The 17642-nt window shown below is 38.8% G+C and overlaps 1 protein-coding gene across 19 annotated transcripts in view; it reads left to right on the top strand.

Moving 5' to 3' along the window:
* pHCl-1 (pH-sensitive chloride channel 1) overlaps positions 1-17642 on the top strand; it is a 90434-nt gene that overhangs the window by 50836 nt on the left and 21956 nt on the right. For 8 of the 19 annotated variants that reach the window (XM_076538896.1, XM_076538892.1, XM_076538898.1 and 5 more), the window contains 6 exons: positions 4213-4365; positions 8207-8271; positions 8351-8571; positions 10243-10325; positions 10387-10527; positions 15606-15698. In XM_076538896.1, the coding sequence (XP_076395011.1) occupies positions 4213-4365; positions 8207-8271; positions 8351-8571; positions 10243-10325; positions 10387-10527; positions 15606-15698 (756 nt within the window). The remainder of the gene's footprint in view (positions 1-4212; positions 4366-8206; positions 8272-8350; positions 8572-10242; positions 10326-10386; positions 10528-15605; positions 15699-17642) is intronic. The other 11 variants (XM_003705948.3, XM_003705949.3, XM_076538902.1 and 8 more) reach the window with 3 other exon arrangements.

Here is a 17642-nt window from a genome sequence, read left to right as displayed (position 1 = left end):
CATAGTTGAATATCATAATTGAGTATCATAGTTGAGTATGATAATTAAGTATCATTGTTGAGTATGATAATTAAGTATCATAGTTGAATGTCATAGTTGAGTATTATAGTTGAGTATCATAGTTGAATACCATAGTTGAACATCATAGTTGAATATCATAGTTGAGTATCATAGTTGAATATCATAGTTGAATACTATAGTTGAACATCATAGTTGAGTATCATAATTGAGTATCATAATTGAGTATCATAGTTGAATATCATAGTTGAGTATCATGTTTGAATATCACTATTGAGTATCATTTTTGAATATCATTATTGAGTATCATGTTTGAATATCACTTTTGAGTATCATGTTTGAATATCATTATTCAGTATCATGTTTGAATATCATTATTGAGTATCATTTTTAAATATCATTATTGAGTATCATGTTTGAATATCATTATTCAGTATCATGTTTGAATATCATTATTGAATATCATGTTTGAGTATCATTATTCAGTATCATGTTTGAATATCATTATTGAATATCATGTTTGAGTATCATTATTCAGTATCATGTTTGAATATCATTATTGAATATCATGTTTGAGTATCATTATTCAGTATCATGTTCGGCCCAGATTTGTTCGGACGCGAATTCACCTACCGATTAATCTTTGCGACGGGACATCTCGAGGAAAGCTCCTTGTATTGCGGCGAGGCGCGTATCGGGAGCGATTTGCGCGCTCGAATTGTCACGGCACGCTCCGCCGGTTATCCGGACGAATAATAAAGTTAGCTGATCGACGAGTGGATTCGAATTTGTCGGAAAGGCGAAGGTTCGGTCGACAGGAAAATTCGCGATTAACGTCGAGTTTCGCTTATCTTTTTCCCACTCGATTCGTTCTTGTAACGGGAATATTTATAGGCAGAAGCGGGTCGAGGACAGAATTTTCTTTTTCTATCCGAGACCCGACGCGGATGGATGGAATCGTGACGCGAGGAGCACGGTAAAAAATCGTGTCGCGATTCTAATTTTATTTCTTAATAATTTAACCGAGTACAGCCGCGGTTTCTTTGTATCCTCGGGGGGCGAAGAAATTGCCTCCTCCGTTTAGCGACAACCGGGCTGAATTATTTCCCCGCGATTTATCTCGCTCTCCAAGGGAAAACTTCGAAAGTTTCGAAACTTGTTCGTAGCTGTCGTAGAAAACGTCTCGTTTTCGTTTCGCTCTCCTTGCCAATATTAATCTTAGAGACCACGATATCTCGTCGAATAGAAAATTTCGGTCGAATAAAGTCGTCCGCGATAAACGAGGAGCTGAAAGGATTATCCGGTATCCATTATCCAGCGGAAACATCCTAAGACTTTCATCTCGGCAAACAAAAGATGCCGGGTAATCGAAAGAGTCTAATTATCCGTTCGAAGAAACGGGCGACGTGATAGGTTCTGCTCGTGATACAGGGTGTCTCACAACTAGCGTAGGTACCAAGGGGGCCTGATTCTGAATAAAATTTCCCTTTGCAGAAATGAGATTTGAAGCTTCGTTTTTGAATTATTGAGGAAAAACGCGGACCAATCACAGCGCGATTACGCATGCGCAGCCGCGAGAACAGCTTCGAACCTCTGCGCATGCGTAATCGCGCTGATTGGTTTTTCCTTAATAATTCAAAAACGGAGCTTCAAATCTCATTTTTGCAAAGGGAAATCTTCTTCAGAATCGCGTTAGCTACCTCTCATTTCAAGGCTACAGTTGCATACACTACACCCTGTATATAATTGTGAGGCACCCTGTATACGATGATTGTATATTTTATACATCGCAACACATTCCAAACGAAGTGAAATTTTCCTAGTGAAACAGATTCGTGCTTAAAATAATAATTTCGATCGAACACGTGCTACGAATTTCAGCTGCCTCTCGCGATTTCCCGTCTCGTCTTTCGTTCCTCGATTCTCCGTAAGTGCCAAGAATATCGCGCGTTTATCGTCGTAGAAACTCGCGTTGATTAGGTGCAAACTGTCTCGCTCGAGAAATAAAAAGGAATCGCTCGCGCAAAAAAACGCCGTGTCAGGGTTGTTTCTTTGTGTCAGAAGGAAGGGAGAAAGTCGCCGACGCCCTCGAGCACCGGCGTCGTTTGTTCGGCCAACGAGCGCGAAGAGGGATGAAAAGGGTACGAGAATAGCGGAAGAAAACAATCGCGTATCCGAATGCTTCTTTTCGCTCTGTGGAACGTTTTCTCGATTCGAGAGACAAGGGACGCGTCGATTACTTCTCTTTTTCGCGGTAACGAGTCGCACTTGTTTGCTTTCGGCCATCTTATTTGTTTATCTTGTTTACATCTTGATTAGCGTCTGTCTCAAACATGTTTCAAAATTTTACATTAAACCTTTGCACTGTGAGATTGTTACTGTTTGCATATAGCACCTATAAAAATAATAGTTAAAGAGTTAAATGAATAGTGTTGAGGTTATTATTTTTTCTACTAACAATTAGTATTAATAATAGTATTGACAGTAGCAAGTTTTAACTTTCTAGTGCAAAGGATTAATAAAGTAGAATTTTGAAAGATGTTTGAGACATTTTGAGTTGTTTAAAGTAAACAAGATGGTCGTAAAGAAACAAGATGGCCGTAAGCTAACAAGATGGCCGTCAAGAAACAAAATGGCCGTGAACAAGATGGCCGTAAAGAAACAAGATGGCCGTAAGCTAACAAGATGGCCGTCAAGAAACAAAATGGCCGCGAACAAGATGGCCGTAAAGAAACAACGTGGCCTTAAACTAACAAGATGGCCTTAAACAAACAATATGGCCGTAAAAAAACAAAATGGCCCTAAACAAATGCGACTCTACGTCAACACAACGAAATCTAACTATCTTGAAACGAGAAAAAAGTAAACTCGCGAGAGAAATTAAAGAATGAAAGAGCAGAGTGTCGAAATGAAAGAGAGACGGGAATTCGAATTGCATGAAAATTGCGTCCGGAATTGTTTTTTTTCTTTGGAAGTTAATTTTACGCCTTGCTATCCGAGCTGTGTCGCTTACCTCCGCTTTCGTCGATCGATGAAAACGCGGCTTTTTCGAACGAAAAATGACGCGAATACCCCCGGGTTAATCGGACAAGCAACTTAACGTCGGCCCGACACGGTAGGATGATTCGAGTCACCGGGCCGCGAAATTTTCTTTTTAAGTAATAACGTCTGTAGCGTTCGGAGAGACGCGTCGGTGAGAATCAACGATCAAAATAATTGCGCGCGTCGACGAGGAAACCCGGTTTAGTTTCGCGCGAAGATAGAGGCGGAAAACAGGATGAGACGTGGGCAAGAGAGTTGTTGGCTGTCACAGAAATTCACACACAGGCGAGACTCTAACGAAAACGTACAACCTCCACTTTTCCCGTTGCCATTCTCTCTGCTGTTCGATCGGATAACGAGTTGCTCGTAAAACGCCGTTCGACGAGGTCTCTATGGGATGGCCCGAACTTCCAAACGCACAACGATAAGTACTTTGGAAAAAAAGTTAAACGTACGTGAAGCGTCGGAATGTCTCTCTGAACAGAACGTAGTCACTCTTTTCTTTTGCCTACATTTTTTTCCTACTGAAAAACGTTTATCGAAGTCTTCGGGGTTAAGGCGTCAGGCAAATATCCCGACTACGGCTTTGCGAGGCTCCCTTTTCATCAATTTCCATTGTCGAAGTATCGGACAAAGCAAAGGATACACCAGCTGATCAAAAGTCCCTTTGAACCCTTTTCACGAGAGTCGCAAACTTTCGGGGTAATTGTGATATCAGGATCGACACACTACTTTCATACAAAAATTACAAAGAACTTCAGAATGCTGTACACGCGATAAAGCATGTTACAGAATCTTTCAAGACTCTTTTGGAGTGAAAAATGAAAGACAAATTTTTTATGGAAAATTCTTGCATGGATTCTAGCATGAAATTCTTTATAGTAGAATTAACACTATCTCGTGATTTTTTCAAATTTTCTGACATTTGGTATCTTAACTACCCTCCGAGAGTAGAATGAATTAATTCTTCATAAGAGAAGCACAGTTGATATAATAGTTAAGGGTACTTTCCTGGTGTATCCTATCGGGATATTTGCTAGTGTTGGGAACGAACGGCTCGCGAGTAGGATCGAACAGACCGGAAGCAAAATGGAGAAGAAGAAGAAGAGGAGAAAAGGATGAGACGTGGGCAAGGGTTGTTGGGTGTTACAGATGCGGATTTCTGCTGCGGAATGCGATGGCCTGGTGACGCGACCGGCTCGTCAAATCGGTCGTCGACCTCCTCTAACGACCCCAAGAACCAGTACAAGAACCAGAACAATAACCACTACACGTCGCGTCAACACCTTCGCACCCACCTTCGCGGTCCGTCCTTCTGCTTTTACTTCTCTCGTAACCTCGTCTAGAAAAATAATTAAGCCTGTTACGATCTTCATCCGACCCAACCCATTCAGTTACCGCGTTGCTGTCTCCTCTCTGTTTCGTGGTTCGTGGCTTGCGGTTCGTTAACCTTTCTCGCGATGATCGATTTTTTTGCGTTTTTTTCGACGATTGACTGTCGAGAAAATTTCAAGGACACTCGGGAGGTTTAATTAGTTCTCACACTGGTTTCAATTGTTTGATAGTAAAAATGAAGCTTTAAAATCAAGTTCAAAAATGAAGTTTAAAGATGAATTTTGAAAATGAAATTTTAAGATGAAGTTTAAAGATGAATTTTAAAAATGAACTTTTAAGATGAAGTTTAAAGATGAAGTTTAAAAATTAATTATAAAAATGAAGTTCATAAATGAACTTTAAAAATGAAGTTTACAGATGAATTTTAAAAATGAAGTTTACAGATGAATTTTAAAAATGAAATTTTAATATGAAGTTTAAAGATGAAGTTTAAAAATTAAGTATAAAAATGAAGTTCATAAATGAACTTTAAAGATGAAGTTTACAGATGAATTTTAAAAATGAAATATTAAGATGAAGTTTAAAGATGAATTTTAAAAATGAACTTTTAAGATGAAGTTTAAAGATGAAGTTTAAAAATTAATTATAAAAATGAAGTTCATAAATGAACTTTAAAGATGAAGTTTACAGATGAATTTTAAAAATGAAGTTTACAGATGAATTTTAAAAATGAAATTTTAATATGAAGTTTAAAGATGAAGTTTAAAAATTAAGTATAAAAATGAAGTTCATAAATGAAGTTTAAAAATGAAATTTTAAGATGAAGTTTAAAACTGAAATTTTAAGATGAAGTTTAAAAATGAAATTTTAAGATGAAGTTTAAAACTGAAATTTTAAGATGAAGTTTAAAAATGAAATTTTAAGATGAAGTTTAAAGATGAAGTTTAAAAATAAAGTTTTAAAATGAAGTTTCAAGATGAAGTTTAAAGATGAAGTTGGAAGATGAAGCTTGAAAATAAAGTTTTAAAATGAAGTTGAAAAATAAATAAAACCTAAATTAGACATTTATGTATATAAGTATTGTACTTACATTATTCTTTATCTTAATGAAAATCAATGTCGATTTCAATGAATGCACTTCAACAAAATGTGTATCTATAAAGAACTTATGTAGTAATGGGTTTGACTGTTTCAGTGTTACTAATCAAGTTAAATGAATTGAGTTTATGTCTACAGATTTGCACTATTGTTTTTCTATGTTTATACATCACATAAGTTAAAGAATAATAAACAAACCAAACATAAATTAGTAAATGCATTTATTCTTTATCTTGATGAAAATCAATGTCGATTTCAATGAATGTACTTCAACAAAATGTGTATCTATAAAGAACTTATGTAGTGATGGGTTTGATTGTTTGTAGAGAACTTGTAGAGTGGTTGAGTTTGGTTATTTCGTTGCTCGCTACACACTATGTACATCACCCAAAAAAGCTTATTTCAAATAATTTTAATCAAACCTCCCGAGCGCAAAGGGTTAATTAGACGAACCTAACCGAGAAGAAAGCCCTTCTGAATCCGAAAAAAAGCAACGAATCCGAAACAGTGTACCCCGTTGTTCGAGAACTGGCGTCGAGCAGCGGAAATTGAATCCTGAATGGGTTGCTCGTCTAATATTTTCACGAGGGTTTCTAGGTCGATCGAAAGTATACGTTTCTTCTCCCTCGCTAAACGAGTTTGCGTGCGCGCGGTAAAGAAAGAAATAAAAGAAAAAAGCTGCTTTTGAAAAGCGTTCTTTGTTCCGTATTTTGTCGACGAACTGCTTTTACGATTCGCACGAGGTTCGACCTAAACCTTCGATTACCTCGAACGCGTGCAAGTACACACGCGCGCACGCGCACACGCATACACACGCACGAGAAGTTCACGAAAAAGTCCATCGACAGTAAGCGTATCCCTGAACAGGTCGAGTACAACTTTTCGACCCTTTGCACTCGATCGAAACGTTCGTGTCAAGGAAACATAAAACGATGGCTAACCGATCGCGAAATGCATCTAACGTTTTTTTCCCGGGTCGGGTGTTCGCGTTCGATCCGACAACCGATTAACTCTCGTTAACCGCTATAATAGCGCACAGGTCGGCTTCTTATCGAAAACCAGCCACGAGACCGTGTGTTTACAACGATATCGATCTTTTTCTCTATTTTTTTTTCGATTCTAATAAAAACTGCCTCGATTATGAATGTCATCTCATTCCTGTCCCGTGATCCATCCGCTCTCTACACTACAGCGTACCAAACACTCGTTTCTCGTGTCTAGCGTTGACGAGTGGATCGGCGGTTGGGACTCGTTAACCGGTTGCGAACCAACGATCGGGGAGAACGTGAGCCTCGGTTACCGGTTATCAATTAAATTACGCGATCGAAATCCTCTCAATCCTTGATCCTTGGTCCTCTAGCTCGTTACTAGTTAATAATCAACCGATTAGCTAGGGTCGGAGGTTCCCGAGTCCTAACTCCCGGCCACGAGTTTCACGCTAATACAGAATACAAAATTTAGTCGCAGCATGTGCACAGCATGGCTCTTCTAACGACGCTTTTGCAATTACGGCGACAGCTTGCGCAGACGTAGAAGAGATTTCTTCGCGTTTCCGTAGGTTTTTACCGTTCTAATCTTTACGTCTGGTGAAGGTCGATCGGTTCCAAGTCACGCTAATTCGTGCTGGTAATTGACCGGTTAACCCTTTGCAACCTATTTTTGCTCATCTACCTCAAAATCTTTTCATTCTAATTTCACTTCATTAAAGGTTATTATTTTTTGTATTAAAAATTGAATATTGTCTGTTCTGTTATTTTTATACATCACATGTTATGATGTACATATGTACGTATGTATCGTGTCTTTATACATCATGTGTCATATGCATATGTTTATATGTATCATGTGTCATATGTGTCATATGTATATGTTCATACATCATGTATCATATGCATGTGTTTATATGCATCATGTATCATATGTGTCATATGTATATGTTCATACATCATGTGTCATATGCATATGTTTATATGTATCATGTATCATATGTGTCATATGTATATGTTCATACATCATGTGTCATATGCATATGTTTATATGTATCATGTATCATATGTGTCATATGTACATGTTCATACATCATGTGTCATATGCATATGTTTATATGTATCATGTATCATATGTGTCATATGTATATGTTCATACATCATATGGGTCATATACATATGTTTATATGTATCATGTACCATATGTGTCACATGTATCATATGTATTACATGTGTATATTTATACATCATGTGTTATATGCATATGTTAGTATGTATCATATCTATATGTTTACACATCATGTGTCATATGCATATGTTTATAATGTATCATATGTATCATGTATATCATATGTGTATGTCTATACATCATACGTGTCATATGTATCATGTGCATCATATGTGTATGTCTATACATCATACGTGTCATATGTATCATGTGCACCATATGTGTATGTCTATACATCATACGTGTCATATGTATCATGTGTATCATATGTATATGTGTAAACATCATATGTATGCATCATATACATATGTTAATACATTATGTACATACTAACATATGCATCAAACGAACAAAACTATAAACATAAAAAATATTAATTTCAAATTGTATTAAACTAAATAATGTTGCAAAGGGTTACTCGAAAGAGTATCTCGAATGAGCGTGCTCTCTCGCATCACATTTCCCGACCGAGCTTACAATCGTAATCGCTATGTTTCAGGAACCTTGACAGTAAACGTGAGCGTGCTGTTGCTGAGTTTGGCTTCTCCGGACGAGTCCAGTCTGGTAATTATCGTTTCCTCACCGATCGAGGCTTACCTTCAAAGCCAATATATTATAACGATCGTTGCTTTTCGATCGACAGAAATACGAGGTGGAGTTCTTGTTACAACAACAGTGGTACGATCCTCGATTGCGCTACAGCAACCGATCGCAATACGAGTTCTTGAACGCGATTCATCACTACGACGATATCTGGTTGCCGGACACGTACTTCATAATGCACGGGGATTTTAAGGATCCGCTCATACCCGTGCATTTCGCTCTGCGGATATATCGCAACGGCACGGTCAACTACCTGATGCGGTACTTTATTTATTCTGTGTTTACCGGTTCATCGATTAACATTTCATTCGTTAGGTTTATAAATGAACTTCGAGATACTTTATCTATGAATAATGAACTGAAACGAAATTTTATATGAAGTAATCTAAACGAGCCTCGATATTCTTTATTTATGAAGAATGAACTGAAACAAGATATTGTATGGAGTTAAATATGAAGTAATTTAAATGAACCTCGATATACTTTATTTATGAGGAATGAACTGAAACGAAATTAAATATGAAGTAATCTAAATGAACCTTGATATACTTTATCTATGAAGAATTAACTGAAACAAAATTTTGTACGAAATTAAATACGAAGTAATCTAAATGCACCTCGATATACTTTATCTATGAAGAATTAACTGAAACGAAATTTTTAACGAAATTAAATATGAAGTAATCTAAATGTACCTCGTTATACTTTATCTATGATGAATTAACTGAAACAAAATTTTGTACGAAATTAAATATGAAGTAATCTAAATGTACCCCGACATACTTTATCTATGAGGAATGAACTGAAACGAAATTAAATATGAAGTAATCTAAATGAACCTCGACATACTTTATCTATGAGGAATGAACTGAAACAAAATTAAATATGAAGTAATTTAATCCCTTGCACTATAATTTATTTGTCAGGTGTGTCAGTCAGAGCTGACTAATTACAGCTGCAATATTAAAATGGACAAGAAAATTAAAAATGTTATGTCAATATGTTATTATGCAATCGTTGACTATGCAAATTATAATTAGACTTGAACTCCAAATTGAAGTGTATTAAAAATTCGAGTGAAATTGATCACGGCCGAAGTCCGAGTGCGTCACGTGGCAGACTCGTCAAAATAATGCAAGGGATTAAATGAACCTCGATATACTTTATTTATGAAGAATAGACTGAAAGAAAATTAAATATGAAGTAATCTAAATGAACCTCGATATACTTTACCTATGAATAATGATTTGAAACAAAATTTTGAACGAAATTGAATATGAAGCAATTTAAATGAACTTCAATATACTTAATTTATGAATAATGAACCGAAAATTTTGAACAGAATTAAACATTAAATAATCTAAATAAGTCTCGATATTTAATTTCAAACAAAACATTTATATAACTTTTAATAGTTTGGTTCAGCAGAACGTGCACACAACCTTGCATTATTTTCTAACGCACCCCCGTAATCAACTTTAATTAACCACGATCGCTTTGAAGTAACACACCCTAATATTCAAGTTATTTGTCGACACGTATCAACTTCCTTTCAATACATGATTAGTTGACACAGCTGACAAATAGTGCAAGGGTTTAAAGTGCCCACCGATTTACAAAGCAAACAGCCTCTCGGCTGGCGTTATTAATTAAAAAAAAACAACTTCGAGTGGCAGCCTCGTTACGGGTGCCGTAATAAATTCGCGTCAAGAGGAAAAATTTTAACAACTTTTTTTTCGTGTCGCTCAAATTTTTGAGAAATAATTTTCTAAACGCGAGGCCAAATTCGAAACATTCGAGCAATTAAACGTTTAATCGGCAGTCAATGAACCGATTAGCTGATGAATCGAGCAGTTTGAATCGACGTTCCATAAGCGTAAAGCCTCTACTAAACGTCGTGAATAAAAGGTGAAACTGGTTGGAATGTTTTAGGCGTCACCTCATCCTATCCTGCCAGGGTAGACTCAATATCTTCCCTTTCGATGACCCATTGTGTTCATTCGCGATCGAGAGCAGTAAGTGATCGAATCGTGTATTTGTTTTTGAAGGAATATTGTAACGCGTTGTCTTTTTCAGTATCGTACGAACAAACTGCGATCACGTACGTGTGGAAGAACGACGAGGGTACTTTGCGAAAAAGTCCGAGCCTGACATCGCTGAACGCGTACCTCATCAAAAACCAGACAATCACCTGTCCGATCAAAGTAAGCTGGCGAGGTGAGTCAAACTCTTTACGGAAAAAAGCTGTACAGCTTCGGGCTGTACGGTGACTCGGGAAACTCGATACGTCGTTTATTCGTCATTCCGTTCGTTGACGGTTCTCTTTTCTCTTGTCGATTCTTACTGCATCCTTAAAATGACACGCTTCTGTACTGTCGCAATGCACCGAACACGGCAATTTTGTTAGTTCACGACTACGATTTTTTTATCGCTTGACACTCGGATGTTCGGAACACGTGATCGTCGATTTTTCTTCATTTTTCGCCGAAACTTACGAAACCGACAGGCTGAAATTTTTCTTCTCGGGGTCTTTGTTGATTATCTCGTGAAATATTAGTTATACAGAAAAAGTTGTAGAACAAAAAATGAAGCTCTTGAAAAGATCTACAAAAAGTGTCCTATACATTTTTTATGTAAATCGATCATTTTGACTATCGCAGACAAAAGAAGTAGTTTTCTTATAAAAACCTTCAAAGGTAAAGATTTTGTTAATTATCTCATGAAGTATTAATTATACAGCAAAAGTTTTGAAACAAAAGATGAAGCTCTCGAAAAGATCTACAAAAAGTGTTCTATACATTTTTTACGTAAATCGATCATTTTCACTATTACAGACAAAAGAAGTATTTTTTATATATGTACCTTCAGAAGTAAAGTGTTTGTTAATTATCTCCTGAAGTATTAATTATACAGCAAAAGTTTTGAAACAAAAAATGAGGCTCTCGAAAAGATCTACAGAAAGTGTCCTATACATTTTTTACGTAAATCTATCATTTTGACTATCACAAACAAAAGAAGTATTTTCTTTACATATACCTTCAGAAGTAAAGATTTTGTTAATTATCTCATAAAGTATCAATTATACAGAAAAAATTGTTGAACAAAAAATGAAGCTCCTGAAAAGTTCTACAAAAAATGTCCCATTCATTTTTTACTTAAATCTATAATTTTGACTATTACAGAATTTACAAAAAAAAAGAAGTATTTTTTCAATAAAAAATTTAGAAAATGTTAATCACGTATTTCTTATATATTTACGTAAAAATTGTATAGGACCTTTTTCGTAGAGCTTCACACAATCTTCACTTTTTGTCTGAAACTTTTTTCTGTAAAATCAATATTTTCGGAAATATTTCCTGCGAACTGTGAAGGTGGCAAAAGAGACAAAAAACTCCTTATTGGAGACTTTCTCTTCAGCAAAAATTTCAGCAAATTGTCGCTTTCGAAAGTACCCTGAATCGACCCAGCACATGGGTCGAATCTCTTCAAAATTGATATCGAGATCGAAGAAGCTGGGTGAAAGAAGTTTCGCGATACCGGATCGATGCACCTGAGGCGCTGCATCCCTCGAACCTTTGCTCCATTCCTGGAAAAACCCCACCATCGTTTCTATGGACGACGGCAACGGATCAATAAATCCGCCCGCCACCACCGAAAAAGAATTCCTAATTTCGTTCACGCCTTGCCCACCTTCCTCCACTCTATTAACTATCGATCATTTCCGATTACGTCGCCTTTGTCCGGCCTGCGCAGACCGCCTTTCAAGACCGCGATTTTCCGATCAAACTTCGATCGATTTCCCGCGCGATCTTTCGTTGTTGCCAACTTTCTTTTCTCACCGTTACTCTCGTTACGAACAAACGCGTTCGCGATCACTGTGGTCAGGTAAGTTCGCAATGCATGCAAAATTGTGTTCACGTCGCTTCCCGTTCGACTGCTTGACCTTTTCTGCACCGCATTCACCGCGATGGAGCGTTCCCTTTGAAAACGGGAACGCGTCTAACGCTCTGCACTTTTAGGGGTCGCGAGAGTAAAGAATTCTTCAATCGAAAGCGTCGATCGAGGCCACGAATACGTCGGCGTCTCAGCTTGAGATTTTTCAGCAAAATTCTAACGCCAACGTACTCGCGACCTTACGCGTTGACTGCCATTTTACCAAAAATCCTCCAATTTTTTATAATCTTATTTTTCTTAACTATCTCCAAGTAGCTAAATTGGAGTAAGCCAACTGGTGGTCAAAGCGTCAAGATCGCACCGAACGCATGTGTGTGCGTGTGTTTGAGAGTGAGCAGACACTTGTCCAAGATTTAGGAAACAGGGAGATGAGGACTCTGCATGCGGAACCGTCACGAAGAAGCTTCGTCTCTGTTCCTCTTAATAGTTGGCGTAGATTTGTACTTACACATGTGCCTTTCTCTCTCTCTTTACGCGTGTATATACATATATCTACATCCTCGTACACTCGTCGCGCAGGGTGTCTCGAATGTGTCGCGAAAATTGTGGCAAAATCGAATATCGTAGTTGAATTCTGTATTTTATCGGTTATTGAAATGTGACTGCGCGTTGAACATCCATGGGCTGGATTACTACGCGTTGGATATCTACACGCTGGGTTAACACGCGTTGCATTACTAAGCGCTTGATTACTACGCGTTAAATATCCGCGTGCTGGATTACTACGCGTTGGATATCCACACGATGGGTTACCACGCGTTGTATTACTGCGCGTTGGATTACTACGCGTGGGATATTCACGCGTTGGATTACTACGCGTGGGATATCCACGCGTTGGATTACTACGCGGGGGATATCCACGCGTTGGATTACTACGCGCCAGATTACTACACGTGAGATATCCACGCGTTGGATTACTACGCGTGGGATATCCACGCGTTGGATTACTATGCGTGGGATATCCACGCGTTGGATTACTACGCACTGGATTACTACGCGTGGAATATCCACGCGTTGGATTACTACGCGTGGGATATCCACGCGTTGGATTACTATGCGTGGGATATCCACGCGTTGGATTACTACGCGTGGGATATCCACGCGTTGGATTACTACGCGGTGGATTACTACGCGTTGAATTACTACGCGTGGGATATCCACGCGTTGGATTACTATGCGTGGGATATCCACGCGTTGGATTACTACGCGGTGGATTACTACGCGTTGAATTACTACGCGTTGAATATTCACGCGCTGGATTACTACGCGTGGGATATGCACGCGTTGGATTACTACGCGCTGGATTACTACTCGTTGAATATCCACGCGTTGGATTATCACGCGTTGCATTACTACGCGTTGAATATTCACGCGCTGGATTACTACGCGTGGGATATTCACGCGTTGGATTACCACGCGTTGCATCACTACGCGTTGAATATTCACGCGTTGGATTACTACGCGTTAAATATTCACGCGCTGGATTACTACGCGTTGAATATCCTCACGTTGAGTTACCACGTGTTGCATTTCTACGCGCTGGATTACTATGCGTTGAATATCCACGCGCTGGATTACTATTGCGTCGTCCGGAAAGTTCGTATCGATTTTTGGTAGACGGCATGAAATTTTATTTAAAATAATTTTTCACCAAAAAGCCTGAGATGTTCTGGAAGGACTTTTCAAGTTGCATAAAAGATGGTGGAAGGTTGTAGAACAGAATGGCACCTATATAATTTAATAAATGTGTACCAAATTTAAATGAGCTGCGTTTCAATTCCCTTTAAAATCGGCACGAACTTTTCGGACAACTCAATACGTGCTGAATATCCACACACTGGGTTACTATGCGTTGAATATCCACACGCTGAGTTACTACGCGTTGGATACCCACACGCTGGGTTACTACGCGTTGGATATCCACGCGCTAGGTTATTACGCGTTGGATATCTACATGCTGGGTTACTACGCGTTGGGTTACTACGCATTGCATTACTATCGTAATTGTTGGACAAAAAGATTAGCTGCAAGTTTTGGCGACACACGTTCGCGACAGCTTGTATTTATATGTATATATCTAGATGATACATAGCTCCTCTAGAAAGTGCATATTGGCAACCTTGGTTCCTGTCTCGCTTTTTAACCGAGCCCGCCGTGGTTTGCTTTTGGGGTGAGGTCCTTTCTAACGGCCCATCGTTAACGAAACCATCGTGTTCCCTGTGTCTGTTCCACGGTTTCGTCGCGGATCGTCCCACGATCTCTCGAGAACCCGAATCTCTCGAATCAGACTGTTAATTCGATTCTCTTCCGTTTCATCCGGTGTTTAACGAACTCGTTTGAGCTGATTGTTTCGTAACCTTACCTTGGTCGCTTATAAGCTCTTTAAACAGCTTACGCAGCCAGTGAGAAGCTTGAACGCGTTTCTTTTTTCCAGTTTTTTTTTTTTTTTCATTCTCGAAATGATCCAGCAGCTTGTCTCGAGTGAAACGCATTCGCCTTTTTTCTCTTCCAGAGAAACATGGATAAAGGAAAAACTTCGTTTCAGGTCGCCGAAGCTACTTCTCTCGAACAAGCTTTTAAATTCCACCGTTTTGAATCGATCGAATAAATCGGCTCGATGCGCCGCGGTTCTCTTTACCCCGAACAGATTAACCATGGCGGTATGCGGGTAATGCTTGGTCTAGTTAGCCCAACGATTGAAATTTTCTCTTTGCCCGATCAGTTGTCACGCGACTATCGATGATTAATTTCGATGAGACTTTTAAGAGAAAAGAAACGCGAAAGAATTGGTCCTGGGGGCGGATAGGTCTTGTCTCTAATAGATACATTTATACTTGTCTCAACTTATCACTTCTGTTTCGTGCAACTTCTTCTGAACACGTTAGCTGCTACATTCATAAAATGTCAGCAAACTCCACTGAAATTTGATGAAAACAAATATTTACATTACCGTGATAAATAAAAATTGAGTAAATTAATAAACCTTATAATGTAATTACAATGTAAATTTTTTAGTTTTATATTATATTTCACACTGTGAGTCTCTCAAGGGAAACTTCAGTTGACAGACGTGACAGCTAATGTGTTAACTTCTTGTAAAAATTTAGGTGCTCCATGTTGTAATAACTTAAATAAAATCATTAGACAAATTTTATTTTGGTAAATTTTTTATTTAATCGTCACCAAAATTCAAGACAAGATTTATCCGTTCCAACGTCAAAGAAACAGCAACAAACGAAACAAAAAGGCGGAAAGAGAGCGAATATAATTAAAAACAAAAACAAAAGGTAAAAAAAATGGAAAGAAGAGAGGAAGGAAGATCGTGGGCTGTTCTGTTGCAGCTGACGGACAGATCATGGTCGACTACGAGGACGAGTTCGATGAATTTGGGGACTCAAAGTGTTCGCTGTGCCAGCGCAGGTTTGAGGAGCAAGGTAAAATCCTCCCCTTCGATGCGGACTCCTAAAGAGACGAAACGCGGGAAAGGTTTAGACGAGCCATAAGAAAGGGAGGGAGAGACAGGACCAAGCTTACCAACTGACAGGCTTAGATATTCCGAGTTGCTTCCCAAATCCCTTGGACGAGAACGCCTCTCATTTACCGATCAATTTAATCCTTTTGCTGTGAATTAGTAGTATAAGGATAGAGCAAGTACAGGGTGTTTGACGATTGGTAGGGTACGTGATTCTGAGTAAGATTTAAATTTACAGAAATGGGGTGTGAAGCTTCGTTTTGGAATTATTAAGGAAAATGCGGAAAAAGTTGGATTACTACGCGTTAGATTACTACGCGTTGCATTACTACGCGTTGGATTACTGCGCGTTGGATTACCACGCGTTAGATTACTATGCGTAGAATTACCACGCGTTAGATTACTACGCGTTGGATTACTAAGCGTTGAATATCCACGCGCTGGATTACTACGCGTTGGATATCCACACGCTGGGTTACTACGCGTTGGATTACTACGCGCTGGATTATCACACGTTGCATCACTACGCGTAGAATTACCACGCGTTGCATTACTACGCGTAGAATTACCACGCATTGCATTACTACGCGTAGAATTACCACGCGTGGAATTACTACGCGTAGAATTACCACGCGTTGCATTACTACGTGTTAGATTACTACGCGTTGGATTACCACCCGTTGTATTACTACGCATCGAATTACCACGCGTTACATTACTACGCGTTGGATTACTACGCGTTGGATATCCACATGCTGGGTTATTACGCGCTGGGTTACTACGCGTTGGATTACTACGCGCTGGATTACCACACGTTGCATCACTACGCGTAGAATTACCACGCGTTGCATTACTACGCGTGGAATTACTACGCGTAGAATTACTACGCGTGAAATTACTACGCGTTGGATTACTACGCGTTGGATATCCATACGCTGGATAACCACGCGTTGTATTACTACGCGTTGAATATTCACGCGCTGGATTACTACGCGTGGGATATCCACGCGTCGCATTACTACGCGTTGAATATTCACGCGTTGGATATCCATACGCTGGATAACCACGCGTTGTATTACTACGCGTTGAATATTCACGCGCTGGATTACTACGCGTGGGATATCCACGCGTCCCACTACTACGCGTAGAATATTCACGCGCTGGATTACTACGCGTGGGATATCCACACGCTGGGTTACTACGTGTTGGATTACTACGCGCTGGATTACCACACGTTGCATTACTACGCGTAGAATTACCACGCGTTGCATTACTACGCGTTGCATTAGGGTAAGGTTGCTTAAGTCGTACCTGTTCTATATTTGGAGTGTTATGGCTACTACAGCTGCATCAGGATTAATTTTTATGACAACACAAAGATTGTTCAGAGTTGTTCTAATGAATAAAAACAATATTTACACTAGAATCGAATAGCAAATATTTACTAAATACTCATTGTTTTTTCTTAGGGGGTACTATTTGAGCAACCTTACCATACTACGCGTTACATTACTACACGTTGGATTACTATGCGTTGTATAACTACGCGTTATCCGAAGCTGCCGTTCTAGCGTCTGCGCATGCGCAATCCTTGCGCTCTAATTAACCCGCGTTTTTCTTTAACCTCTTCCCGTACTTTGACAAGTTTTACGCACTTACAGCTCAAATGTGACGAACCTTACTCAAATTTTGAATACTCTACAACTTGAAATTTAGGTCCCTCTATAAGTTACATTATCAAGTATCTCTGTATATAAAATAGTTACAATATTTGAATTTTCCTTGTTCGTTTTAAAGTTATAACCCTGAATTAGTCTTGACTGACGCGTCCGTTAAATAAATGGCACAGAAGGTTTAATAATTCAGAAACTAAGCTTCAAATCCTGTTTCCGCAAAGGGAAATTTT

This window comes from Megachile rotundata, chromosome 13 (assembly GCF_050947335.1).
Source record: "Megachile rotundata isolate GNS110a chromosome 13, iyMegRotu1, whole genome shotgun sequence".
NCBI classification, from domain to species: domain Eukaryota; kingdom Metazoa; phylum Arthropoda; class Insecta; order Hymenoptera; family Megachilidae; genus Megachile; species Megachile rotundata.
The sequence above is the reverse complement of the archived record's forward strand: the minus strand, read 5'-3'. Positions and strand labels throughout refer to the sequence as shown.